This window comes from Chelon labrosus (genome assembly GCF_963514085.1).
Source record: "Chelon labrosus genome assembly, chromosome: 6".
Taxonomy (NCBI): Eukaryota; Metazoa; Chordata; class Actinopteri; order Mugiliformes; family Mugilidae; genus Chelon; species Chelon labrosus.
The window spans coordinates 16587976-16615492 of record NC_140342.1 but is presented as its reverse complement, the minus strand read 5'-3'; the positions used below and the strand labels follow the sequence as shown (position 1 = coordinate 16615492).

Genomic DNA, 27517 nt, shown 5'->3' with positions numbered 1-27517 from the left:
AGACTTATTCATCAGTATGTGCAGCAAAGTTTTCTTGGAGATTGACTTGTGTACTCCATGTCAATCATACAAACAAACAAACATGTTTTTTTTTGTTTTTGGTTTTTTTACATGCACTATTACCATTGACGGTACGTAAAAGAAGAACCTAGCCATCGGGGACTAAAGGACTCCCATTAAAAAAAATCAACTCGATACTAAATCAGTAAACTTCTTAAGCTAAACTCACTTCTTCTGATTCTAAAAATAATTCCATAATTAAGCGTCTGGTCTTGAGTGACTGGGAAGCCGCACTTTGGGCTCTCAGTCAGATGTACCCCTCACTCCACCCCAGCTCCTCCATGTCTTACAAACTCAGTCATGTCTGACTTTAAAAACAAAATCCAAGATGATCCAAGGCTTCAACCTGGTAGTCCGCAAACCAATGGGTGACCCAACGTGTCACTGTGGATCTTTTACATACAGTCTGTGGCTGTGACTGGTTTTAATTTGCTGGTCATTTTCTTGATTGATGACATTTTTGATTTTTCTACTATTTTCTGGCCTTTTATGAGCGAAACAATTAATTTTATCAAATAATTTTGAGATTAACCAGCTATGAAACCGATAAATTACAATAAATTTTTTGTTCATTCTCAGATACGACAAGAAATCCTCGACCCGGGGAAGTGAACGGCAGAGGTACAGCACCCGATTTCCTTGTCCGCGGCCATCAAAGCAGTTCATAGGTCAACGGTTTTGTAGTTTTCTTACGCGTCTTCTGTTTGGCCCCTTCTCTGCCTGTCAGATTACCATTACGTTACACGGGAGGTGATGCAGGCGAGCATCGACAACGGCGAGTTCATTGAGAACGCAGAGTGGGGAACATGTACGGGACGAGTAAAGCCGCCGTGCAAGCTGTCCAGGCCAAGAACCTCATCTGTATACTTGACATTGACATGCAGGGCGTGAAGAACATCAAAAGGACGGACCTAAATCCCATCTACATCTCCATCCAGCCGCCATCCATGGAAGTCCTGGTGAGTACAGATGGAAACGCATTTGATCGAATCCACAAATGTGTCTGTAGGTTCACACATTTCCATCACACAAGAGTTTGTGGGTGTGGCTTTTGAGTTTTCTTTGTACCATAGGGACTTGGTCTAGCCGTTTTTTTCTGAATGAAGCCATTTTCTGGTTTTATTTTTTTCAGGAGAAGCGTTTAAGAGACAGGAAAACAGAGTCGGAGGAGAGCCTTCAGAAGCGTTTAAAAGCAGCCAAGGTGGACATGGAGTTCAGTGAGTAGTTTTTGGTTTTCTCCTCGCAGCTGTTCAAAGTTTAAAGCCACTCAGACATGTTCAAATCATAACTCAACATAAACTGTGTCTCCTTCTAGGTAAAGAACCTGGTGTATTTGATGTCGTAATCATCAACGATAATCTGGAGGACGCTTATGGACACTTGAAGAGCGCTGTTCTTGAGGTGAGAGACTATAGCAGTTTTTACACCGATCAGGCATAACATTATGACCATTCGTATATTGTGTAGGTCTCCCTTGTGCCTCCTAAACAGTTGTGACTCATCAGACGATGGACATGGGTCGTCTGAGGGTGTCCTGTGGTGTCTGGCAACAGAATGTTGTTAGTGTAGGGCCTTTGAGGGGAGGGGCCTCTGTGGATCATCCCACTGATACTTGATCAGTTTGGGAGGCCAGGTCAACACCTTGTGCTTTTTGAGTTGTTCCTAAAGTGTTTTTGTGTGTGTGCTTGTGTCAGGCTGCACTCTGCTGGGGCTAAAAGGAGTGTCAGGGGTGCCTGGTCTGGTCTGGTCTAGTCTAGGTGCCAGGTCCCAAAGTTTCCCAGCAGAACATTGAATTGTCACACGACGGTCAATGTTACTCACTTATCTCTGTCAGTGGTTTTAATGTTGTGGCTGATCGGTGTATAATAGATAATCAACACACATTTAACATACATGCATTGATTTATATTTTTACACAAGACTGAATTAAAGTGACATTATGCATCTTTTAAAAGCAGAAAGAACATATAACCTGTCAACACCTTCTGGGGAAGTTATTGGTGGCCACCTGACTCCTGTAATTACCACTTGCTGCCACACTGAGCGCTGTTTAGCAACAGTTACAGTTTCTCTTTCATTCTGTACTTCCTGAACCAATATTGTGTTTTGCTTTGTTTTTCTGTAGGAAATTAACAATGTCAAGAAGATCAACAATACTTCGTAGGAGAGAGAGCGTCATCTTGATACCTTCCAGTCGCATCCAGCCACTCCTCTCAAAACTCACAGACCTCCATTCCAGTCATGTACATTCCCTCTGTTGGCGGTCTCTTAAGCTCAGACAACATCTCCTAGCAGATATACAAACACACAAGCTTTACACAGTGATTAGAAATAGTTATTACCAAATAATAACATAGTGTAAAGTGGAACATTGTTTGTTTTTTCTTAACAGACAGGAAGCGCTTTCCATATTTTTATTTCGAAGTAAAGATACTCCAATGACTCTTACTTGAAGTGTGACTGGCATGGTATGCAGGAAGTTCTCTTGTCAGACGGAAATAAACGCACACAGACATACAGCGTGCAGCTACTCTCACCAGCCTGGAGATACCATAATGTGGACAAACTGGCCTTTCAAGCATAATCAAAAGCACATTTCTTGGATATATTGGTTTGTGTGTGTGTGTGCAACCAGTCCCTCTGTGTCGATGGTGAAACACCAGCACCTACCTGCATGAGGTAAAACTCATCCCTGGAAAACACGGCGCCTGTTTACTTTCAGAGGATACATGCAAGTCACCGTTAAACTGTTAATGAAACAATACAATTATTCCAATGCTGGTAGATGTTTTTCAAAGATTTTTATTTTTTTTTTTAAATTGCTAGATAATATGTTAACTCTGCTGGATTACCATAGATACTGCTGTGCTCTAATAGGATTAAATCCCATCAATATTTTTGCTTGGAACAAAAACTAGGATTTTGCTTTTTTTTTATTTTTATGTGGGGATCTATAACAAGACATTTTAACAGTTTATTTTACAGTTGTATATTTATAAAACTTTTCTATTGTGTAACTCTTATCACTTTGCAGCTTCACCTGTACAGTCAAATGACATTCAGAGGACTGCTTCAGTTCGTCATTGAAGGAGAACTTTTAATGGATTAGATGGCATGTTTATCTTCTTTTGTAGAATCAAGCACACACCAAAACTCCTTTTTACTTGAAAACAAAAAAACAATTTGCCCGTCTTTTCTTTTCAGTTTCGTGGACATTACCCAAGTGATTACGTACAGGCGCATTGTAACCTTTGTTCCTGAGATTTGTGTTCCTGATATTGACATCTAGTTGTTAAATTGTCCAATAAATTGTGCAAGCATTACTCATTAAATGCATGCAGTCCTCTGATTTGCCATTTAAAACTGAACCAGCTCTTATAAAACTTTGCTTGTTGTGGATGAAAGTCGTGTATTTACTTACATTAAGACTATGTTACATGTGGAAACTTCAATAAACATGCTGCAGTACAGAAACTCAATCGTTTGCCTCTGTGCTACAGAAAGAAAACTACAGTAGAAGCTGGTTATCTTGAGTCTTTGAAGTACATTTATTTAATTCAACACTTTGTTCTCAACCATGTTTGTTTGTTGTCCAAAACTACACATGTACAGTTCAAGCAAATACAACCAGTTAGTGCTTTAACATCATAACATAATCCTTGTAACTGAGTGAAACACATTTAAACACCACACGTCTTTAAGTTATTCTAGTCACTTTTAAATAGGTAGTACATTTTTTGAGCACAAACGTAAATCAAACATGACATGATGGTTTTAACAAATCTAAATAAACACATCTATGCAAGGTCATGCAGTCACTCATCTAAATAATCTCTGAGTTTGCAGTAAAGTGCACTGTATTGACAGGCACACAAACGTCTAAAAGGCTGAATACAAAATCCAGTTAACAGTTTAGGTGTGGTAGGTACATCTGTTTCATAATGATAAATGCATAAAATGTAAAACAGTTCACCTCGAGAAAGATTTTCAGATTTTTCTGTCGAGGTGTCATATTTGTACTGACGCCACACATCTCTGGTTAAACGTAGACAACACATTCAGGGACCACAACAGTCACCGCAGTTTTGTTGTCAAGGTTATAATTAGTGTTGCTTATTAAAATTAAATTATAGCAGCACTAAAATAGAAACGTGCGCTGATCACCCCATTTGCTGCAACATTTCCGTGTCAGAAAGGCGCTGTAAAATGCAATACTTCTTGAAAGGTACAAAAGAAACAGGAAAAACTATAAATAACTATATGTATTGTAAAAATCTATGTATATAGCAAGAGTCATCGCTAAGGATGATGTCTGGATCGGTTAATACTGGTGAGTCAAAGCCATGATTTTGTGAAGATATAGCTGAAAATAAAGGTTCTTTTACAAGATTCAACTCAGACGGTGAAACAGTTTATCAGTAAAACACATACTGTCCAACACATGCTGAGTATGTCATGTAGCAGTTTATAATTTAACAGTACGGGACTGAAAACTGCTTTTAGTGACTTACTTATCCCTACAGTATCCAACTTATCTAGTCTAAAGTCTAAAGAGACCATCTGACTTCAACCATTTGTCAAGAAAACAACTCAGGATGAGCCTATTTCTGACTGGCAGCTTTAAAATGGAATGGTTTGTCAAATGTAGTTAACGTACGTTAGATCAGGATTTGTCTTTATCATTTTAAAGAGAAGAAATGTCTCCATTTAAGACTAAAAGGGTTGTGTGACACCAAATTAAATTAGTTTGCTTTTATTGGTTCTGATAGAGGTTGTCTCTTATCTGAAGAGTGACAGGTTTGCCAACTGATGTGTAGCCGTAGGTCTGAGTCGACACTTTGGTTTTAAAGTTCTGCTGCCCGCCTTCAACTCTCTGCACCTCTGAGCAGTATGAAGGCTTCACCTCCAGCTTCGCGTGGCTCACTTGGATGGGGACGTTCCTCTCCGTCCTGGACCGAGCGCCACTGGCTTGTGGGACAGCAGGTGAGAAAAGGCTGCTGGAGAGATTCTCCCTGAAGCGACTGAAGAAGCCACTCCTCTGCCTTGGCACCACGTCTGGTCGGCCCACGTTGAGAAGCACCGGCTGTCCCACTGTGGAGCCTCCAATCTCTCTCTGGAGCACAGAGATCTCACAGGGCTTTTCTTCAGGAACATGGTGGGTGGACGAGGAGCCGTAAGTCTCTCCTTCTTCTGGGACGTAATCCTCCAAGTCCTCCAGTGTCAAAACATGATCTCCTTGTTTCAGGATTATAGGCTCCTGTTTTCTGATAAGATCGCACTCATTATCTTCATCACTGGGTTCAAAGATGACAGTTTGTTGGTCGTCCAGGTCGTCGCTGTCTTCTCCAGCTGGGGTAAGAACAGAGGAGAGCTCATGTGGTTCCCCGGAAGCAGAGCCAGAGACACCACCAGCCTCTTCCTCCCAGGACAGCGGCTGGCTGCTGATGTCTCCTTGCAGCTCGGCTTGAGCTTGATCCACCAGCTTGTTGTTGGAATTGTTAGCGTTTGGGTTTTCCATCTGAGACCTTTTGGGTCTTGAGGGAGTGGCTGAACGCTCAGACCCCGCTGGTGAGATTCCTCTCCTCCTGGGCAGCCTGGGAGACTTATTGACCTTATACTCAATGACCTCTTCTACTTCAACCCACATAGGCTTGCTCTCTATTACCTTGGCTTCAGCTCCCTCAGGCTGAGTAACATAGAGGGTTGGGATGGTGGTCTTCCTTTGAGCGGGCATCCTCCTCTGCCTGGCTGTAGGGGGCTCAGGGGTGGAAGTCTCAGAGCGGTGGGAACCAGCAAGACTGAAGCCAGGGGATCTGTGCCTCCTCATACGTGGGTTCTTCACCACAGTGGTTATAGTCTCTTCACTGAAGAAAACAAAAAGATATTACTTGAACTAGGATCCTCTGAACAAAACACTGGGCTGTATGTAGTTTTCACACCAAAGCTCAAAGCTGGTAGGCCTAAACGGTCGCTCATAAATCACCCATACAAGTGACACTGAGCTATGTAACTAATTAAGAAAAGATGACTCCTCAAAAGATAAATGGGAAAGACTGATGTTAAGTAGCAGCAGTTACATGAATCCAGGCATATACTGCATTTGTTTGCATGTGGTTTAAAAGGATGTAACCACAACATAGCATGTTTCAGATGAGGGATTTTTTCCTCATCTAAATCAAAGATCAAAGCATACAGGATGTCTCTACAAACCATAAAACCCCTTGCTGTAAATAAGTGATCTCTGATATGTGGTTACATAAATAAAACTGACTTAAAAGTCTTAGATTTAAATATAAAGGCTGTGTGATGAGCTGCAGTAATGAAGTTGCCAGTTAAAGTAGATAGCACCCTGATGACAACAGCCCATCCTTTCATCGTCCCTATGATAGAATTATTTTGCATTCAGGCTTTAAATACCACACAACGTATATATGGGGACAGACACAGAGGCACGCACTATCAAAAGCGCTCCAACTTCCCTTTCAGCTCATGTTATCTACTTGTAATCCGACAACAGCAGATAAACTCTATATGAAGAAATGTCTAGAGGATGATTCAGTGTGCAACCTTTCAGCAGACGTGCTTCATGTATGGGTGTCATTTTAGTCTGATAACACTTACATTATAATGGTTTTCTTTGGTATCTTCGTCTCCTGCTCGGTAACTATGGAAGAAACAGAATAAATGAGATAGCACGGACAAAGCAAGAAGACTTGTCTTAAAAATTGCATCTGTAGATAATGAGGTGCAAGAGTTCACAGTTTATTATTAAGTTTGCATTAAAAGCCCAATGATGATTATGTTTCTACTAATTTAGAATCTGAACTTATAAAAAGAGCCGCTTTACAAGGATAAAAGCAGTGTTCCTACCTTCTATGGTGATAGCCTGCTCACCAGTGCGAGCCACAGCAGAGGGTCGGACTAAATCAGCAGCACACTTGGCATTGCCCAGGCGGTTGGACAGCTGGCAACAGCGGGGATACATTTTTAGAGTCCTAAATATGACTTACTGCAGCCCATTGATATTTTCTGTCTTGGAATGAATTCTTAGGTGCAAAAACTATTAGCGTAAGACTAAAATTAAAATCTCCCTTCATATCCCTTAATAATAAGTGGCAATTTTATTAAAAATAACCAATAACCGTGAAGATGTTAGTTCACAGACGTTTCCCACCCTATTTGACAGAGATTTAGAGTTTATGCCAGGAAGGAAAGGATAAACTGCCCAAATCCTTATCTGCAAAGACTGTAGAGCCTTTCAAAAGAAGAATTTAATTGGTTCCTAACTGGGAAATTCATGTTTGCTGCAGTGGTTTCTACTGTACAAAGTACTGAAGTAATGGTTTCGGTGTTGTTTAAGATGCTTTTACTTTGTAATTACTGAGTGTAGCATAGACTCACCTCACACTCGTAGTGTCCGAGGTCTCTCTCTGTCAGGTTTTTTATTACCAGAACCAGAACTCCGCTACGGAGCTCACTGTAGGTCTGATACTTTTCCTGGTCGGTCAGCAGCCTGCCGTCCTTGAACCACCTTGAATGGATACACACAGCCAGAGGGCAGAAGATTAATACACAGTCAGTTTTAAAAGAAAATTAATCAAAATGTTGTGCCAGTTTAGGATTAGATAATGGAAGTAAAGTTGTACCTGATCTTGGGGTTAGGGGCACATTGTATTACACAAGTGAACTGAGCATCCTCACCAGCAACAAATATAGCGTTCCTCATTTTATTCACAAAACGAGGAGGGACTGCAAGAAATTCATTCAAATGGGTGGTTATTCATAAGAAAAGTGTACTGAAGCGACGCTCTCTGAAGCAGCAGAACAGACTCCTATACTTGATCAATATTATCTTTTTGATACCTCATAAAATTAGCAAACTAAATGTAACACTTTGTAGGGGTCAATAATCAAATAAAAATGTCTAGTATTACAGGATTTGGGAAACTTACCTTGAACAGTAATTTTTCCAAGAGTACTGGCATTGCCAGCTGAGCTCGTGGCAAAGCACATGTACTGACCAGAATCATCTGCAGTCATATTATCCAGGATCAGCGTGCACGAACCGTCAGGGTCCTCAATAATGATGTGATGAGGATCTGCCTCCACTGTGCGCCCATCTGCACCCAACAAGTAAAGCAATGAAGTGATGAAACAACTAATGAATAGTCTGTTGGTCTCGATTTTCAAGCAGCGCAAATGATTAAAAACCATTCAGCAGATGTCTTACCCTTGTACCATGTGACCACAGGTTTGGGTACACCAGTGACTTTGCAGGCCAGCTTGACTGTCTGGCCCAGCTCTGCGGTGCAGTTTGCCAGAATTTCATCAAAATCAGGGGCACCTGAGAAAGAGTTTAATCATGACAAGAAACATTTCAGAGATAGAATATAAGTAAATACTAAAAGACAGACACAGCAATACTAGACGGAGTGAGGTAAAATTGAGACACTCACTCCATGCAGGCATGCTGTATCGCTGCTGCAGCTCTCGGAGGTCTCTCAACCAAGAGTTCTTGATGGTGACAGTTCGGGCCTGTAAAGTGTATTTTCTCACAGAGTCCTCGCGTTCATGCCAGATCTCAAAGGCACGATCATCACCCTCCACTGTTTCATTCACGTCAATGTTATTCAGCTGCAACAAGACGAAGAATACAGCAAACATATTTCAGACCATAAAAGGAAAGATAGTGGTAAAGGAAGGAAGGAGTGATTATATTAAAACGCTGACCTTCATCATGTTCTTAAAAACATATGCTTGTGTATCAGTGTTGCTGTCTCTCTTGGGTTTGCAGATTATACAATAGTTCCTAAAGAGGAAGACATGACGGTGGTGACCTCTAGAGGACGTCCTGATTCCTGGAGCTCCCTCCCACACTTGGAAAGGTCCCTAGTGCAAGAATAACAAAAACATTCACAATCAAACACAAACAGCCAATAAAACGTCTTATCATTTCATCACAGTCATTAACTATGTATTACCTGTCTAATTGGCTCTCCAAGGACTTCCAGCGTGGCAGGATAGTTCTCAATCATGGAGACATGGTGGGTATTCTCAGAGCGCTGAGGGAGCCCAGACACCATTGCATAAGCTTCTTCCAGTAGGCAGCAGTTCTGGCCGTTTCTCGCCTTGTTTCGAATGAGCTCCTGAAAATTTTACAGAGGAAATTTTCAACAAAACTGCAGGTCTAAAAGGAAATGCCTTAAACTTACGAGTCATGTACAGTATGCGTTCCCACTTGTAATGTAAATAACTAATCCTAACAAGACTGCATGCATGTTCGCTGTCAAAGCTGTCACCTTGAGGATGGCCTTGTACTTCTGAATCCTCTCCAGTGGTTGTTGGAGGTAGGCATTGATACTTCGTACAGGAGGACCTGCAGGGTCTGCACTGGCCTGCTCCTTTTCAGTGTACTCCTATATGAGGAAAAGTAATTTTAACAATTGGAGTACTTCTAAAGCCACACTTACCTCATTTTTTTTATGTATTTACAAGGTGAGAGCTACATAAATATGTTAACAACTCTTAACAACTATACAGCAATCTGGTCCAAAATGCCACAGCTCGTCCCCTGCAAAGATCACGTTGCCCCAGTTCTTTAGCAGCTCCACTGGCTTCCTGTGAAATTCCGCACCGAGTACAAGCTCTGCTCCTTTTAGGCTCCTCACAACCAAGCTCCACCATATCTGTCTGACCTTCTCGAATTATACACACCTTCCAGCACTCTCAGATCCTTCTCAGGCCAGTCAACCTATTACACCACCTGCCTGACTTTATCATGGGTTTCATGGCATTCAGATGCTCAGCTCCCCATCTCTGGAATACTGTTCTGCATGGCATCCCAAACACAGACTCTCTGACAACCTTTAAATCCATACTCAAAACACATTTTCTTTTAGTACCTAATACATTACATTGCAAATAGTTCTGAAATTACCTTAAAGAAGTGGTGGACAGTCTTGTCACTCACAGCAGATTCAGCCAGACTCTGACCTACAAGATACTGCAGGTACTTTTCAAAGCCCTCTTTGTTCTTCAGGAAACACATGGCTACATCATCATCTGTGTCACAGTCATTCAACTTGGGGAGGAATGCCCTACAATCAAAATTGTGGAGAGAAATGAAAAGAGAATGCAAATGATTCTCTGGGTAATGATGCAAAATAAAAATAACAGTTATTACAATGACTAGAAATTAAGAAGCGAGCTCACTTGCTATGGAAGGACTTGATGTCATCAACGTTTCTGAAAATGGCATCCTTCTGGCTTGTGACATCAGGTGGTGCATCAGGGTTGTCTGCATGCTTCAGGTGATGAGAAGTAAAGAAATCTGCCTCCTTGACAAACTCTGATTCTCCATTTATCAATTCCTGGATCAATTGGCTACAGATATCAAATAACATCTGGTTATGATACGTCCTGTTGCACAGTTTGTTTAGTGACTTGCTTTACTTACAATAATTTTTTCTTGTATTCTCCTTCAGACACCTCCTCCACACTTGTTTCTGGAAGGTCCCCCGTATCAGCAGAGAGCTGTAATATTTTAAATAGGTATCAAGGGAATTAACTACTGCTGATGAAAAAAAAAGGGTTTGCAATTTGTATTGGCAAATCAGCTGATCTTGAGACATACTTTGAGTTTTTTGTCCAGGTAGGCAGGTGAAACCCAGCCTTGTCGAGATGGTGTAGTTTTGGTGGGTTTGGTCCGGACTAACCACTTGAGTGGATGAGCTGAGTCCAAAACCTCAACATACTGTCCTTCCTTTAGAGAGATGGAATCCTTGCTAGCTATGGTGGGGTTGTAGTCAGCCGTTGCCACATAGATGTCAAACATCTAAAAAAAGAAGCAGCACACAGGGTTTCAAATAATGCCATACCGATATAATGTCAATCTGTTCTTATTCTAGCACAATCCATTTCCATTCCCATTTTACTTAGTGTGTATTAAATACTTGCACTTTGCAAGATTTGTCCTAATTTCTTGAGTTAATAAAATTGTTAATTTATTTTGAACAGGCCATTTTGTACTGGACTGACATTTGCCAGAATCTGTACATGATATCTTTGGTTGTAAGTTTATATTAATAAGGTACACTACAACAATAGCAGTACAGGCTTACTGTACTGTAAAGTCAATATAGAAATAACTAAAAACGTAGTCTCCACAAAAAATACTGTCTGCATATTCTACAGCACTGCTGCTTAATCTGATGTAAACCTTGTTTTAGGGAGGTTTTTTTTTCCCCATATGGCGTTTAACAAAACATGGTCCAAAAATTCATGACCACAATAAACTACGTGCATAATTTCTCACCTCTCCCCTGGCATCCCCTTCATCAGACTCAGAGGAAGAGTCAGCAATGAGAGACGGTGGACGAGAGCGACCATGATGAGGTGAAGGAGATGGCGTCTTGGTCTCATCATCGCTGTCAACACCTGGGACGCGTAACGAAGCTGGGTAGCATTGACGAAGGAGGCAGTCGGAAGAAGACAGGTAAGTTATGTGATGAACTACACATGAGCCATTATTGCATAATAAAAAACAACTTTTGTGGTTACTATGTTCTATAAGAAACAAATGTCTGAAAAAGGTAAGAAGTTATCAAACTGCAAGTAGTTGCAGCGTAAATATATGTAGCAGTTATTAGTACCAACTCAATTTAGCTTGTCAAGCTCGTCTGTGGCAGAAATTGCCAGTTTAAATTCAAATTTCAAGCAACAGTGGTGAAAGCATCTACTGGTTCTGTATTTATCTGGTAATATTATAACTACTCCTTCACATCCTTTATGATTTTAGGACAAAGAAATTAAGTATGTTTTGCAATATGAAGAAAAACATATTCACAACAGTCATTTCATTCTAATGCTATTGTATGCATTACTACAGTGTTAGTATTGCAACAACATGCAAGTACAAATAGCATCATCTGATCATCTGAGTTCTCCACATACATGTCTGTCGGTGAACATGTATTCCAGCTGTAAGTCATTGCAAAATCATTTTTGAAAACCTTTTTGAAAAGAAAGGGGGACACTCATTGATGTTGAGTAAGGATATACTGTCTAAAGTGGAAGTGACAGGATGAAAAGGAACGTTTTAATAGAGGAAAGGAAAATAGAGGAAAATGTTGTGAATGCAACTAAAAATTTGATATTTTCCTGTATGTAAAAGATAATGTAAGCTTAACTATCTGATGCTACAAAAAATATCTCAATAGAAAAAGGTATATAAACTGTGATGCTGATGCACTTGGGATACATACTGGTAGTTTTGGGCCAAGATTTCATCCACTGGAGCACTTCATGATTCTGTAAACTGTCTGAATAACAAATTAATGATTGGATGAGCATTTAATTGGAGGGACTGGTACTTGATGGGTGGTTAGGAAATGGTGTCTGTATGAAGCAGTGAGATGTTTCAGTCATATATGCATGGATATAACAAAGCATGCTGAATAGGAAGCTCTAGAAACGCAGAGACAGAACACTGTCAGGTTTTGGGTCAACTCCAAACTGATTGAAAAGTGATATTCAATTCAAGAATTTAAGTGATTAAGCAGTAAGATTGAAAATCACTTTCACAAATCTTGAATATACAACATGAATTCACTGAGTTCAGTCAAACCTGACTAATATTTAACAAAGGATTAAAAACAGAAGCGTGTTATTCATGCTGTACAAATTACTTAGCATAAGCAAAGGCAGTCATAGCTGGGGCAATAGAGACAGGCAACCTCCAGATTTTTATTCCAACCACATGTGACAAATGGTTCCTGTGATTGAACAGCCACTACTGAAATCATCTGGTATAATCTTTGGCTGGAACAAAAATCTTAAATGTTATTCGATCCGTATGGCTGATGCATCCATGGTGAAAACATAATTACACATTTAAGAATTAATAAAACATTAAATGACTGATTTTCATTGCACTTTAACACCAGAGTTGGATATTAGTTGTACATGCAGGTAAAGTGTCAAACATTCACATCTGGCTAGCTTCCAAGCTAGCCTGAAGCTAAAACACCTTTCAGTGTTTTTGTCCATGTTCTCAATGGTTTTATTTGAAGACCGAATTAATGTAACCAAGCTAAAACAATATATTCAACAATGTTTTTGCATTACTTTATCACTGATGCACTTTTTAGGAGTGAGCTGCAGTCAAATGCTAACAAAATCATTGTTTTGATTGAGACCAGACTTGAACAATCCTGATGTACCTCCCTTCTGCAATGCCCCAAGGCTTATTATAACATTGCTCAATATTTCTTGTAGAAAGTACTGTAAACTGTAACTAAGAAGCTTTTAAACTAAAATAATAACTTAATAGTATAGACGGATTAGTCCATAGCATACACTTACCTTGGGTGATCTTGGCTGATACCATTTCAGTGATCTGAGAGGTGAGTTTCATGAGGAATTCCTCTGTACCTACTTCACCTAGGTAAGGTATTTTACCCTCTTAAGGTGTGCACAAAAAGGAAAGAACACCATATATATATTTCAGCATTTATTACTATGTATTATAAATAACGAGCAATGATATATGGCAGGGTTTTAGGTGACATGACTTACCATTTCCTCTACTAGCTTCATCTTCAGGAGGACTGACTTTAATCCCAAGAACCCTGAGGAAAATTCAGTGTTGTATTTTATTCTCATGTATTTGCTCGTATCTAAAAATGTACTTTATACACGATTCAGGTACTGCTCACTTCGTGCATCTTTAAGAAAAACTTACTCTGAGGCTTTGGTCTCTTTCTTTGTTTGGGATGCTACAGAGAGAAGGGGGCCACAGTTAGAGACAAACTCTACTCAGTGTTTTCTAATTTTATGATATACTCATTAACCATATAATTTCAATATAAACTGCCGTCATGGTATAGTTTTCCTTACTGTCATCCACCTCGAGGTGAGCGGTACAGATGGACTGTCCTGCTCTATTTGTGGCGATACAGGTGTAGGCGCCAGTGTACTCTGTGCCTACATCCATCAAAATGAGGCTGTGCTGGCGCCCAGAACTTGCTATTTTGTATCCCTTGGTATCAGGCTTGATCCACAGGACATCCTCCAGTGATTCCTCCTTTAGCCAGGAGACCATAGGTGTAGGAGACCCTGAAAGAGTGAACTGGTGTGAAGGTAATGTAATGCTGCACGGTGGACAACTTGGAGGCTGGGATGAAAACATCAGGCTCCTTTGTTTAAGAATGTTTTCAAAATGATTTTTACATAACAAACCTTCTACTTTGACAGACAGAGTGATGCTTGCTCCTTGTTTCACCTTCCTGTTGCTAAACCTCTCAAGGAAGCGGGGTGGTACCAGGGGCTCCTTGGAGTCTGTGAAAATATAGTGTTAAAAAAAGTGCATACACACACAGTGTATTACATATATCTACTGAAATACCTGCACTTGTGCCATATTTATGTCAAATTACCTCTTTTATCTTGGGGCATCCTCTCCCCTGGATCTGTTACACAATGCAATTGTTACTATAGCTGAACGCATTTCAGTTGTGATATGTATGAGATGTTGTATTTTATAGGATCAACTATTCACACATTTGAATACATACTCAGTACTATCAGTCGGGCGGAGGAGTAGGCAGATCCTGCTGCATTGCTGATGTAAGCAGAGTATTCTCCCATATCGTTCTTTTTCACCTCTAGGATCTCCACGCTATGAACGTCCCTCTCTGCTGACAACAGAATCCTTTCTGAAGGTCGGAGAGGGTGGCTATCTTTGAACCAGTACACTCTGGGTTTGGGGAAGCCTGGAAGAGAGCATGTATTTCACAAATCTCATTCTTAAATCAATGTTACCTGAAAATTAAGATTAATTAATACACTGACCCTTTATTTTCAGCTGCATCTTGGCCATAGGTGAACCTGGACTGACATGAACATCATGAAGCTCCTCCACAACCTGTGGTAGCTGATCATCTTCTGTGACAGACTCAAAGGTCTCAGTTTCCCTGTTTGAGGCGAGTAAAGCAGTGCTCCAGTATTTCATATCGCTCAAGATTATGTGATTGTGAAATATATTCATTGATATATATAAAACACTGTTCAAGGTAAATTCACCTGGACATATAGCCCTTGGCACTGACATAGGAAGATGTCTCAGTGGCATCAGCAGCTGTGTCATAATCTGAGCTGCAAGACACTGATGGAAAGGATTGGCATACAGTGTTACACAGATTAGTGTAGTTTAGGTCTGGATTTCACTCGTATGAATATTATATAAATTATTCAGGTACAGGCAAAAACTATAACACATATGCTTGTACATGTAATGTATATTCACTTACTGTCAACTCTAAGTTCAGCTTTAGTGGCTGCAATGCCACTGCTGTTTTCAGCTGTGCAGCGATAAACACCCATGTCCGTGGGCAATACAGAGGTTATGATGAGTTGGTGACAGCCCTCCTGGTCTTCATTGATCATGTAATGGTCATTCTCCTCCAGAAGTTTGCCATCCTTATACCAGCGAACTGCGGGAGGGGGCTTGCCAATCACAACACAATCAAAACTGACTGGATATCCATCTGGAACATCCTGATTTTGCAGTTCTGTCAAGAAGACTGGGGCAGCTGAGCAACAAGATAAAAAAGTAAGTAAAAATGTAAGTAAAAATATGTTGATAGGATAGTAAATACATTACATACAGAATTACATATAAAATGAAACAAAGCGAAACCATATTGAAAATGTGAAACATGTCTACGATTGTAACAGTGGATCATCCACTCCCATGTATTCATTACCTGGTGCTCCAGTCATGAAAGAGGGAGCCTGTCTATCTTGTGTAGGGGTCTGTGTGCCGTCTTCCATGTAGCCCATCTTTTTGATACGCAGCTCCACTTTGAAAGGCCCTGCTGATAAAATGGTGGTCTCCACGGGGATCCCATGGACTGTAAACATCTCCTGGAACCTCTTAGAGGCAACCTCAGCCTCTGTCCGTGAATCAAATCGAATGTAGATGTAATTTTCATCCTCACGGTATGAGTGAGGATCTGGAGGATGCAAGTCTCCTTCTTCTGCACTCATAAATGTTTCCTCCTCAACATCCGGTGGCAATCGAGTGCGCAACAGGCGCCTGAGGCGTCTGCTTGCCTGCCTCAGTGAGTCATCCATCTCACTACCAGAGGAGCTCTCAGGCTCACTGTCTGCACTGTAGCCCACCGTCAGTGGACGCCGCCCTGATGATTCTCTCACTGTTCCTACAGTCACTTTTCCACTATGGGAGGATACTCCAAACTTGTTGGTGACCTCACAAGTGTAAACCCCAGTGTCCTTGGTGGTGATGGCAGTAATGACCAGAGAGCAGGTACCATCATTGTAGATGTCAATATGATGATGCTTGCCATCCGTCAGCAGTTCGCCATCTTTCATCCAGCGCACCTTGTCAGGTTTACCCTCAGTGACACATTCCAGATGTATGGTGCCATTAGGTTCTTTGGTCTGGTCTTTGAAGACCTCTTTAAAGACAGGCCGCATGTCCCTGCGAGCCTTGTACCCCTTGAAGGCAGCCTGAATCTTAATGGCAGCATCTCTGAGCTCCGGCTCATCCTCCTTGCTGATCTCCATGATATTAGTCTCTTCTGAAGACACCAGCTTTTCATTTGTTTGCTGAACTGTGGTTGTTGTCACTTCTGTCTGCTGCACTGTTCTCTCCTCAACCTTCTGGAAATGTGCAAAGAACCTTTCTGCAGTCAGAGTCTCTGACTCATTGGTCGCTGTGACAGCAGTCTTACTGCTCTTTTTGAGGTAGGACACAAGTGTTGGACCCCCAGAAACAGTTTCATCCTCAGAGCTGGTGAGCAAGCTGGATTCTGTATGCTTCTTAGACACACTGGTCTGCTGATTTTCTATTGTTTTTACCTCCACTTTCTCTGACGTAAGCTCCTTCTGTTCAGATTTTTTCTTACCACCTTTACCGTACTCCTCAGGTTGTTCAGAGATGGAGTCAAGAGTGGGCTCTCGACTCATGCGTCGTTTCTTTGCTGATGCTTCCCACAGCTCATGGAGATCACCTTCTTCTGCAGCTTCAGGAGGCAGACTGGGCTGTCCAAGTGTCTCAATCGCTTCCTGTTTTGCATCTATACACATAATCAAAATGAAATTACTGTTACGATACACAGTGCACAATACCTGCTTACTGGTACTTGAGCCTAACAATTAAACCTATTCCAACTTAGCATGATGGAATGCCTAAATGCCTCAAATTTCCCATGAGAATGTGTGCAGGGTTCTTTAAGTAATGTAGAAATTGAGGGACAAATAACAATTAAAAAAACAACACAAAACACAGTGTCTTACCTGGGCAAATTAGTGGCTGTGTAGGTGCCTCTGTGTTACAACAAGACAAGAACATTACACAAACAGTAATCAGTTGAGTAATAATAATAAAACTGGCAAACTAACAAACCACTATTTAATGACCAAAAGTGCACATTCACTTACCAAGCTGCACAGTCAGAGGAAGCTCAACAGGCTCTCCAGTCCCAGCTCTGTTGATGGCTGCTACTCTAAACCTGTAGCCACTCCCTGGGTTGAGATTTTCAGCCACAAATTCTGTGTTACACACAGGCTCTGAATGACATGGAAGCCAGAGGGCACTGTCTACCAGTCGCATCTCCACCCTGTAGCCCAGAATGGGACTCCCTCCATCATGAAGAGGAGTGAACCAAGAGAGAGTGACAGCCTTTTGAGTCTTACTGAGGACCTCTGGGTCCTCCGGGGGATCTGGTACAGCTGTTGGGAAGTGAAGAATGAAGAGTAAGATACTCTTATGAACACTAATCGACTACGTATCAGTGTTAATCTACCATACTGTTCTCTCTAGTATCAAGACTATCTCTCCATAGAATTGCTACATCTCTAAAATGGGAATAAATAAGCAGGTGAAGAGATAAGTATGAAGTATTAGAATGAGAATAACCCTAACCCGTAGAGAATGGTAGGAAATTCTTGATTTTCTTTTGATTAAACTTGTACAACATTTACCATCTAAAAACAATTTTCAAAAGACAGTAAATTACTATAAGAGCTGCCACCACACTTACTGATTATGGTGAGCTTGGCCAAAGAGAGAGCATCTCTTGCTGCAAATGTAATTTCCTGCTGGGGCAAAAGAGGTGCCTGCCTCAGGACAAGGCGATAGGAACAGCCATCAGCCCTCATACCCCAGAGATCACTGGGCTTCAGCTCAACTCCATTAGCATACCAGGTCACTTCTGCTACAGGGACAGGCTCAGTCAGCTCAACGCAAAACTCAACCTTTTCTCCCACTGCAGCCACTTTGTCCTCCAAACCCTTCACAATGTCCAGTTGCCAGCCTTATAACAGAAATAAGAAAATCACAAAAATCACATGTTATCAATTTAAGTTTATCATACAGGAACACAAAATTCACAATAAATAATAAGTGAAAGGCATTAATCTGGAGGACTCACCTTTCACAGAGAGCTGGGCAGACGTGGAAGCTGTGCCAGCTTTAAAGGTCACTGTGCAACTGTCCTTAGCATGCAACTCTTTCAGCAGGAGCAGATGGCGCCGACCACTCTCAAATGACACTATCTCAGCATTGGGTGATTCTTTCACTGGTTTCCCATCAAGAAGCCAACGGCAGTCTTTGTTCTCAGGACGAGAGAGGGCACACTCAAACAGCGCTTCACCTCCATCAAAGGTTTCCGCATTCTCCAGGCCCTGAACAATGCTAATGGGTTTGGCTGTAGAAAGCAAAGAGAAAAAGAAGAGAGCACGATTGAAAAATATTTATAAAAAATAAAATTTGTAACTTCCTGACAACAATGGGAAATTATTATGTGAAAAAATATCAGATTATTTGATTTGGTGTAAGGGAGTATTAGAGATTCCCTAAAGCCTGGTGCTCTTTCCATGTGGAGGGAAGCTCACCTTCCACATGAAGTGAAGCGACCACACAGGTGCCATCTGCCTCACAGGAGTATGTGCCCCTGTCCTCAGCGGACACACGGCTAATGTACAAGCGAGCCACATTCCAGTCCTGCTCCACTACCACCCTTTGGCCATCAGGCTGCAAAGGCTGCCCATCTTTCTTCCACTGAGCCTTGACTGGCCTTGAATACTGGCAGATGAACTCGGCCGGTTGGTTTTCAACTACTCGAAGGTCTTCCATCTCACTCACCACTTCAACTGTGGGATCTGAGGTTGGGATCAGGGGGTCATAGATTCAGGGTGTGGCCATGAAATGCAAGGATATGAGCAGGACATGCCGAATGACTAGTGGGCTTTATAACCCCCAAAAGCATGTTGTGTCCTATTGTGAGGGATACTATTGTGTTTTTGCGTACTGCACAGTACAAATAATACGTGGCATGGTGCAATATCTTAATGCACAGTATATGTCCACATTAAATCAGATGAATTACCATCAGGGGGGTCAAAAAGTCCAACAGTCACAGTTCACAACTGATGAGAAAGGCGGGGGTGATACATGGACTGAAATCCAAACTCATGGTAGGTGTAGGAGAGTTAGAAGTTTTAGTGCTAGAGGGTTAGGGGCAGGTGGAGAGTATGATGGAACAGTCAGGGAGAATGGAAAAAGAGCATTTGACAGCAGCCGGCCTCTATTGGATGGGTGGAGCAGCACTTTCTTTATTCAACATTTCTTTATACTCTCAACAATACTACCTTGATCAAACTTTAACATCATCAGAGCCAATTTATCTTTGTTGTTCTATGAGTGCATTCATTCATCAAATGCTCATAATTTAAACAACCAGGGAATAGATACATCTAGGGCTGCATAGTTAACGCAGTTATTATAATCACGATCATGCTTCAGGCTTTTGAAACTTTACGACTTTCAGTATTCCTAAAAAGTATTAAAATGTGTAGACTAGAATGTAAGGCTTTAATCCTAATGTGAGTCGTCCTTTAGAGAAATGACCAGATATTCAGCAGGAAATTAAAAAAATAACAACACTACCACCACAAAGATGTCAAGGCAGCAGCATGAAATAGACAGTGTCAGTGGACCAGAAGCAACACCCAAATGAGTCACCAGTAATGCGCGTCTGAAAGATAAAAAACTGTCCAAGGTATCGGTGACTGATGATAAAGAACAGCCAACAAAGTTAACTGAGAATTAACCGAGCCAAGATAAAAAAGCACTTTCTTGTCTATCACACAGTTAACAGTGCTCACAAACAACATCAAAACACACACCCACAATAGATTTTGTTTTAGTCCAGAGTTTCGCTATAAACAAATCATTGTTGTTTTTGACAAGGCTCAGACAAAGTAGAGCCTGGGGACAGTAACAAGCTTGTATTACAGACGTTCAACTATAAAAGTGGTTCTTGAGTCGTTGCCATATTGTGGTTTTAGATGTGGGTAGATCTGTGTGACAAACTGTAGCTTTTCAACATCACCAAAGTCAAAAACTGTTTGACAACATTATTTCAGGTAACTTCTTAAGTTGTTAAAGATCTGTGTAATAGTGCAACAGTGAAAGTACTATTAAGATAGATAGATATATGCTTAAAAGTACTACATAGTTCCACAAAATCAAAAAATAATTCATACCTCAAAAGTGCGAAACATAATCGTGATTATCATTTCATCCGCCCAAAATACAGCAGATGAATAAAATTCCTAAACAAAACAAAAACAGAAACATTTTTCCCTACTAATACATATGTACCGCTGCTCTGCTGTATCTTAAAAAGTCTTTGCCGTGATGCTGCACCCAGTTGTTTGTTTTAATTATATTAAAGCATACAGCATTAGACCCTACTGATATTAACATAATAAAATGCCAAACAATGCTGCTCATGCATGATGTACTGAACGTACTGAAAAGTCAATCAAAATATCTGCTATTAATCCACGAACAAACAAAACTTTAGCCCCTGCAGATCATCATTATTTCTGATATATTCAACTTTATTCTTCATGAAGAATTGCACCAACCTTTCAAGGTTCATGCTATTCATACATAGACAAGGACATTTTAGTCCCATGTCCCAGGTATTTAATCCAGAATAGTAACAAGTATTGCCATTGGTTAAATTGCACATTGTAGTGACAACAACACAACACTGGATTTCAAAACAAGCTACAAAGATTTTGAACGTAGAAATAAAATTCTGCAGGGTCTAAAAGTCTGTAGTGACTATCAATATAATACCTTTGACTAAGAGCTTGGCTGTTGATGTTAAACTGCCAGCTTTGAAGGTGACAGTGCCAGAGTCATCTGTGGCCAGGTTTTTTAATGTGAGTGTATGGATGTGACCTTCGCTCAGCCCTATTTCACTTAAGGGGCTTTCCTCCAGCAAGGTGCCATCCAGCCACCACTGCACCTTGCCAGGTGCCCTACCAGACAGCTGGCAGGAGAAAGTTGCCCATTCCCCAACAAAGACGTCCGTGGTCTTAAGACCAGAAACAATGAAGACTTCTTTCACTGTTGAGTGAAACATACACATATGCATACACTGAGCCTCAAACATACTCATTATTAGCATCATCATGCCAACTGGACTGACAAAACAAAACTACTTCATATCAGACAGACAGAAAATGACCAGACAGATACATCAGCACAATAGGAAGACTACCTTGCACTGCCAAAGAAGCTGTAGTGAGCTGGTCTCCTGCATCACATGTGTAGTAGCCGCTGTCTTCAGGCTCCAGATTCCGTATACAGAGCTCTTGAATGCACCCTTTCTGAGTCATATCATACTTCTTACTGGGCTGGAGGATGATGCCTCCTTTCCTCCACTCAACACGAACACCTGACTTAGACAACTCACAGTGCATGGTAATATCATCACCCTCTATGGCATCCTGGCTTTTAAGCTCTTTCTGGAAGAACACTGGGGCACCTGGTGAGAGTGTGAAATGGGAAAGTTTGACATAAGATATTGAGATGGCAAGTTTGGCAACAGTTAGTTGAGGTTTCTTGAGGACTAGACACAAATTTTGCTTTGATGCCAGACTGGGTGTGTGGTTGAGGGAAGTGGAAGTTCAAGAATATTTCAGGTGTCCATTTCAGTCCTATTTTGGTCCCGTCGTGAATTTGATCAACAGGAAAGATTTTCTTTACAGATGACATTGTTCTTTACCTTCCACAGTTAATGTGACATCACACTGTTCATCTCCAGTGTCACAGGTGTATGTTCCTGAGTCCTCGGGCACCAGGTTGTGGATATGAAGCTGGTGGAAGGCTGCATTCTTCTTCAGGTCATACTTGAGACCTGCTTTGATGACCACGTTGTTTCTGATCCAGGTGACTTTGGCGTTGGGGTCAGAGATGGTGCAGGCCAGAGTTACAGTTTCACCCTCTACAGCCACAGTGTTGTGCGGCTTCTCTAATATTAGCACTGTAAATATGGGAAACGTAGCATTTATATGCAGTCTCTTCCCTCCTATACAGCGATCATTTCATCAACTATATACTGTAGACACATGCAAGAATGCATGCACTGATCACTATAAACTGTCAAATTTTACTGTACATGTTGAATAATGTTAACATTTGATAAATCAGATATTAATTAATATTCAGATCATTTATAGTATTATATAGCTCAAGATATTTGTGTCAGCATTTTGATAGCATTACTTTTAACAGCACATGCTATAAGATGCCAAGAAAGGAAAACAGTTCTAAATGTTAGGGTGGTGATGATGATGATGATGATGGTGATGATGATGATGATGATGAAGCCAGAGAATCTCCATTTGAAGCAGATGAAGCATTCTGATTATTGATGGAGATGGATTTGAGGATTAAATATCTCTAGTGAGCATTTCATCTCCTTTACCTTTGGGTTTCTCCTCCACCAAGAGACAGGCCACACTCTTCTCCTCTCCCACTACGAAGGCAACATCCCCTGATTCATCAGTGGTTACCATCTTCAGGGCCAAACGGTGCACTCTGCCCTGGCTACTCATTTGATTCAGGTCATTATTTTGAAGGAGGTTGTCTCCGAGCCACCACTCTCCATTGGTGACGCCTGAGTGTGACAGCTCAACCTCAAAGACGGCATCCTGCCCAGTGGTCACAGTAATATCGCAGAGCTCTCGGATGATGCGCACATGCTCTGAGGATGATGGGAGATCAGATGTTGGCAGAGCTTCAAGAAGGTCTCAGTGTGGAGGTCTAGCCACCACCAAGACTCAAATTTTATACTTACTTAATACCTCATTCCAAGTTTGCTCTCAGAAACATGGATTTAGTGGCATATCCCATTCTAATGACAACTGGCTTCAATAACGATAGGTTTCTTAAAAAAAATTAGCTTAGTGGTTATACTTCAAATAAGCAGTACTTTATATTAATTGTAAGTATAACTTAAAGCTACACATTCGGGCTCTCTCTACATACCAGATAAGTTCCAGAGGGACTCACTACTCTAATACTGTGCAACTTCAATAAAAAAAGGATGCTGCAAAGAAAATATGATTTGATCCAAATGTTGATAATGGAATGGATGAATGTGAAATCAACTTAAGGAAGGATGAAGCCAAGAGGAGACGAGACATAGATCAGATGAAGACACGCACTGTTACCTTTTACGGTCAGGGTAGCAGTGGTTTTCTTGCCACCTGTATCACAGGTATATTCTCCACAGTCCTCCATGACCAGTTTGTGTATAACAAGGATGTGCGTCGTAGCTTTCTGCTCCATGGTGTACTTCTCTCCATGGGTGAGTACTGTTGATCCCCTGCGCCAGGTCACCTTGCAATCAGGGCTGGATGTCTCACAGGACAAGGATGCCTCCCCTCCTTCAGTGGCCTCTTGACTTTCCAGCTCCTTCTTGAATAATACAGGTGCAGCTGCCAGAAAGACCGATTTAATATGATGAATGATTTAAATAATTTTAGGGATGAATGCGGCTAACACAAAACAGACTGCAATTAAAGCCGACATTATTATGCTGACAGTTCCAATAATAGCATACTATCAAGATGCTTGAAACAGAACATGAAAAGAGCTGCAGAAACGCTGCTTCACCCACGCACAGCCAACTTCAGAGTTTGAGGAAAGACACATAAATTCATCAAGACTTTTGTTCTTGGAAAATGTACAAGTGTACACAATGTATTGGTCTATGAACACCATAAAAGCATTAATACACAGGTACACAACTGAAATTCTTCATAGGTGGTATAGGGGTGACAAGAAGTGAGGGGAGGGAACTGGGAGATGATATTCAACAAAGGCTTCAGAACAGGGATTTTAGAATAAACAGTATATGGTCACTCTCAGTTCAAACATAGCAGCAAGTCAGTCACTAAATAAACATATTGATATTCAAGACCAATATGTAATACTTAACTGAAGAGTAAAGAAAATGCTTTAGTTCCACTGAAAGAGATGCAAACATGCATATACTATATGAGAAATATGGGAAAGTGAAAATCTAGGGCAGATTTTCAAAAAAAAAAAAAAAATAAATTCAGTGAAATGAAAACCACAAGCATCCATTTTTTTGTTTTTTGTTTTTAGGAACTGAAGAAGAGAGAGAGAGAGAGAAGGCGTCCCACAAGGAAGATGACAAGGGAACGTATGAGCAGAAGAAGTCCACATGTTAATGTAGAAGGCATATGTCAATATTCATCCTAGGCCATAGGAATAAAATGCTTTCCCTTACCTCTGACTGTCAGAGAAGCAGTAGAAGTGTGGTTTCCCACAGTGAAAGTGACTGTTCCTGAGTCAGCCGCAGTGACACCTCTGAGAGTGAGGCTGTGCACCCGGCCCTCGGTCCTGATCAGGTTCATTTCATTATTCTGCAGTGGAACATCCTGGAGTTTCCACTGGGTCAGAGGTGTCTCCTCATGAGAAACCAGACATTCAAAGTGGACGTCTTCACCCTCGTATACAACGCAGCTCTCCAAGAATTTCAGTATGTTAACTTCGACCTCTGTTTGACAAATGCACGACTTTGTGAATTTCAAGCGGTCCAGATTTTGATCCAAGTTTAAAACAATTTCTGCTTATATTTTATTATGAGTACCAAGTGAAGTAAAACTGAGTAATGTGTGTTAATGTTTGTGAAGAGAGATACAAGTCAAGCTGAAACGATGAGTACAGTGACGAACCTCAACAGAAAAGTGTGTGCAAACAACCAGAAGTGCTTTGAAAAAAATGAACTGCAGAGCAGAATGCACACGAGATAAGAAGTAATACTTAAATGCAGTTAAGAAAGACCACAAACAAGATGTTTAGATGAAAAGTCGGTGCACTTCATGCTCAAGTGTAGTTTTGTGAGAAGATAGTCAAATCAGACGAAGTGATGACGGACAAGAAAGATGAAAGTCCAGCATGTGCACGAACAGAACAGTCTTAAAGTGAAAAATCCTACCATGCACAGTGAGGACAGCAGTAGTCCTCTGGCTGCCGGTATCACAGGAGTATTCTCCTGCGTCAGTTCCCTGCAGCTTATAGATGACAAGCTCAACTACAGTCCCTTCCTGCTTCAGTTGATACTTGCTGCTTGAAGTTAGCACCCTATCCCCACACCTCCAGACCACAATGGCTCCTGGCTTTGTGGTTTCACAACGAAGACTAGCAGACTCTCCGGCCTGTCGTTCAAGGTTCTGCAGTTGGGTTTTGAAAAGGACAGGCTGGGCTGAAAAGAATCGAAGAAATGTGGAGAAAGGTTTAAGAAAAAATAAGAGCAGATCCAAATTTTAGCTTTCCACCAACATAAAACTACAGTGTATGTGAACAAGTAAGTGGCAGGTTGCAACAATAATCAAAACGTCACTCAGGGATTTCCACCACAAACAGTAGGTTGCAGAAAGCATACCCTTCACAGCTAGTTGTGCAGTGCTTTGATGGTCACCAGTGTCACATGTGTAACTCCCAGAATCCTCTGGGTCTACATCATTGATTACTAGTGAAGCCAGGCGTCCTGTTAGACTAATTTCATACTTGGCACATGGACAAAGACCAAGTTCGCCTTTCCTCCACTCCAAAGGAACACCGGGTTTAGAAAGCTCACATTGTAATGTGACTCTGTCGCCCTCATCAGCTGTTTGGCTTTCCAGCTCTCTTGTGAAAACAACTGGGAGAGCTGATAAAGAAAAAGACATAACTAATTAACTATGAAATAATGACTACAAATGATGAAAAAAATGTGAGATAAAAAAGATGAATTATGAAATGACAGACTTGGTGGAAGAAGACAACAGCTTAAGATAGATAGTCTCCATCCTACCATTCACTACAAGAGATGCTGAGCTTATTGTGTCCTCTAAACCGCATGAGTAGTTTCCTGTGTCTCCAGGTTTCAAATCAAGGATTTGTAGCTCATAACAGAACCCGGTTTGGTTTATCTGATACTTTTCACCAGAACTCAAGACCTCAGTTCCTTCCTTCTTCCACTTTACATGGAGTCCAGGTTTAGAAAGCTCACAGTGCAGAGTGACACTACCTCCCTCCTCAGCCACCTGGCTCTCCAGATCTCGAATGAATACAACAGGAAGAACTGAGGATTGAATAAATGAAAAAAGATGTTGATATGTGTTGTTGAAACGAAGCAGTTGACTGTGTAAAAAAAGGGCAAATTTATAACTTACCTGACTGAGCATAGGATTTTTTTAACAAGTAAAAACAAAAGTAGAAACTAAAGGCTTTTTTATGTCGGCTCTAATACACACACAAACATACAAACATACAAACATACCTGTACATACAAAACAACACTCATGTACAGACAATGGTTCTTGTACCCAAAATACAAGAGAGGCCACGCACTTAAAAAGTATATCAAACATAGGCCTCAACTATCCATAGCTGAGGACATCAACAAATCCAAATACAGCAAATACACCAAATCATTCATTCATAAAAAGTGAGCAACACCCAAACATGTTAAATACATGGAACACAAAAATCCAAATGGATAACACGACAATAAGGGGAATGAACATTGTGAGGTGCCACATAAATTCTATCTTGTCCATTCACTTTGGTATCCAGCTTTGTGGGTTCTGGCATCAGAACAACTTCAGAACCAGCAGGCTTTTGTTTATCTGCAAGTGCAACTAATTTAATTAGAACCTAAATATCCACTGTACAAGACAAAATACAAGAATAATAGTGAAGTTTCAGATGAATAAAGCAACAAGGAATGTGGCTAAACTGATAAATCACACAAAAAAACAACACTACTGAAATCAACAGTGAGTAAGTAATTAACTGCCAATGTTCAACTTCCAACTTGTCCACCACCAACAACTAATGAGCCAGACTGTTGACAAAATCCTCAAGAAACAAGGATGTCTCAATGTTTAACATATGCTATCACAGCATGTGGCTGGGCAAAGGCCCAGCACACACAAAACAGCAGTCCAAGCAGAACTTGTACGAACAGCGCTCTGTGAGTTTCACCAGCACATACCTTCAGCTGTCTTTTTGGATTCCTGCTTCTTCGCTTCACCTTTGGCGGTCGCATTGGAA

The 27517-nt window shown here is 41.0% G+C and overlaps 2 protein-coding genes across 2 annotated transcripts in view; one reads left to right on the top strand and one right to left on the bottom strand.

The window, feature by feature from the left end:
* The window catches only part of guk1a (guanylate kinase 1a), a gene marked incomplete at its 5' end in the record, with an annotated part of 5504 nt that extends 1962 nt beyond the window's left edge, over nt 1–3542 (top strand). The window contains 6 exon segments of the mRNA XM_084547214.1: nt 640–681; nt 788–856; nt 859–1019; nt 1193–1277; nt 1376–1461; nt 2186–3542. Of these exon segments, the coding sequence (XP_084403340.1) occupies nt 640–681; nt 788–856; nt 859–1019; nt 1193–1277; nt 1376–1461; nt 2186–2224 (482 nt within the window). The 3' untranslated portion in view covers nt 2225–3542.
* A 1254-nt stretch (nt 3543–4796) lies between these two features.
* obscnb (obscurin, cytoskeletal calmodulin and titin-interacting RhoGEF b) overlaps nt 4797–27517 on the bottom strand; it is a gene marked incomplete at its 5' end in the record, with an annotated part of 50390 nt that continues 27669 nt past the window's right edge. The window contains 41 exons of the mRNA XM_084546604.1: nt 4797–5924; nt 6682–6724; nt 6931–7024; nt 7462–7591; nt 7707–7809; nt 8013–8180; nt 8291–8404; nt 8517–8694; nt 8791–8949; nt 9042–9206; nt 9360–9476; nt 9998–10157; nt 10273–10443; nt 10517–10593; nt 10694–10894; nt 11375–11514; nt 12324–12380; nt 13423–13521; nt 13636–13688; nt 13802–13835; nt 13957–14175; nt 14299–14397; nt 14496–14528; nt 14634–14831; nt 14911–15032; nt 15142–15223; nt 15369–15650; nt 15825–17159; nt 17524–17814; nt 18126–18398; nt 18516–18791; nt 18979–19245; nt 21236–21508; nt 21663–21929; nt 22170–22427; nt 22872–23150; nt 23620–23886; nt 24705–24974; nt 25416–25682; nt 25863–26129; nt 26274–26543. Of these exons, the coding sequence (XP_084402730.1) occupies nt 4814–5924; nt 6682–6724; nt 6931–7024; nt 7462–7591; nt 7707–7809; nt 8013–8180; nt 8291–8404; nt 8517–8694; nt 8791–8949; nt 9042–9206; nt 9360–9476; nt 9998–10157; nt 10273–10443; nt 10517–10593; nt 10694–10894; nt 11375–11514; nt 12324–12380; nt 13423–13521; nt 13636–13688; nt 13802–13835; nt 13957–14175; nt 14299–14397; nt 14496–14528; nt 14634–14831; nt 14911–15032; nt 15142–15223; nt 15369–15650; nt 15825–17159; nt 17524–17814; nt 18126–18398; nt 18516–18791; nt 18979–19245; nt 21236–21508; nt 21663–21929; nt 22170–22427; nt 22872–23150; nt 23620–23886; nt 24705–24974; nt 25416–25682; nt 25863–26129; nt 26274–26543 (9269 nt within the window). The 3' untranslated portion in view covers nt 4797–4813. The remainder of the gene's footprint in view (nt 5925–6681; nt 6725–6930; nt 7025–7461; nt 7592–7706; nt 7810–8012; nt 8181–8290; nt 8405–8516; nt 8695–8790; nt 8950–9041; nt 9207–9359; nt 9477–9997; nt 10158–10272; nt 10444–10516; nt 10594–10693; nt 10895–11374; nt 11515–12323; nt 12381–13422; nt 13522–13635; nt 13689–13801; nt 13836–13956; nt 14176–14298; nt 14398–14495; nt 14529–14633; nt 14832–14910; nt 15033–15141; nt 15224–15368; nt 15651–15824; nt 17160–17523; nt 17815–18125; nt 18399–18515; nt 18792–18978; nt 19246–21235; nt 21509–21662; nt 21930–22169; nt 22428–22871; nt 23151–23619; nt 23887–24704; nt 24975–25415; nt 25683–25862; nt 26130–26273; nt 26544–27517) is intronic.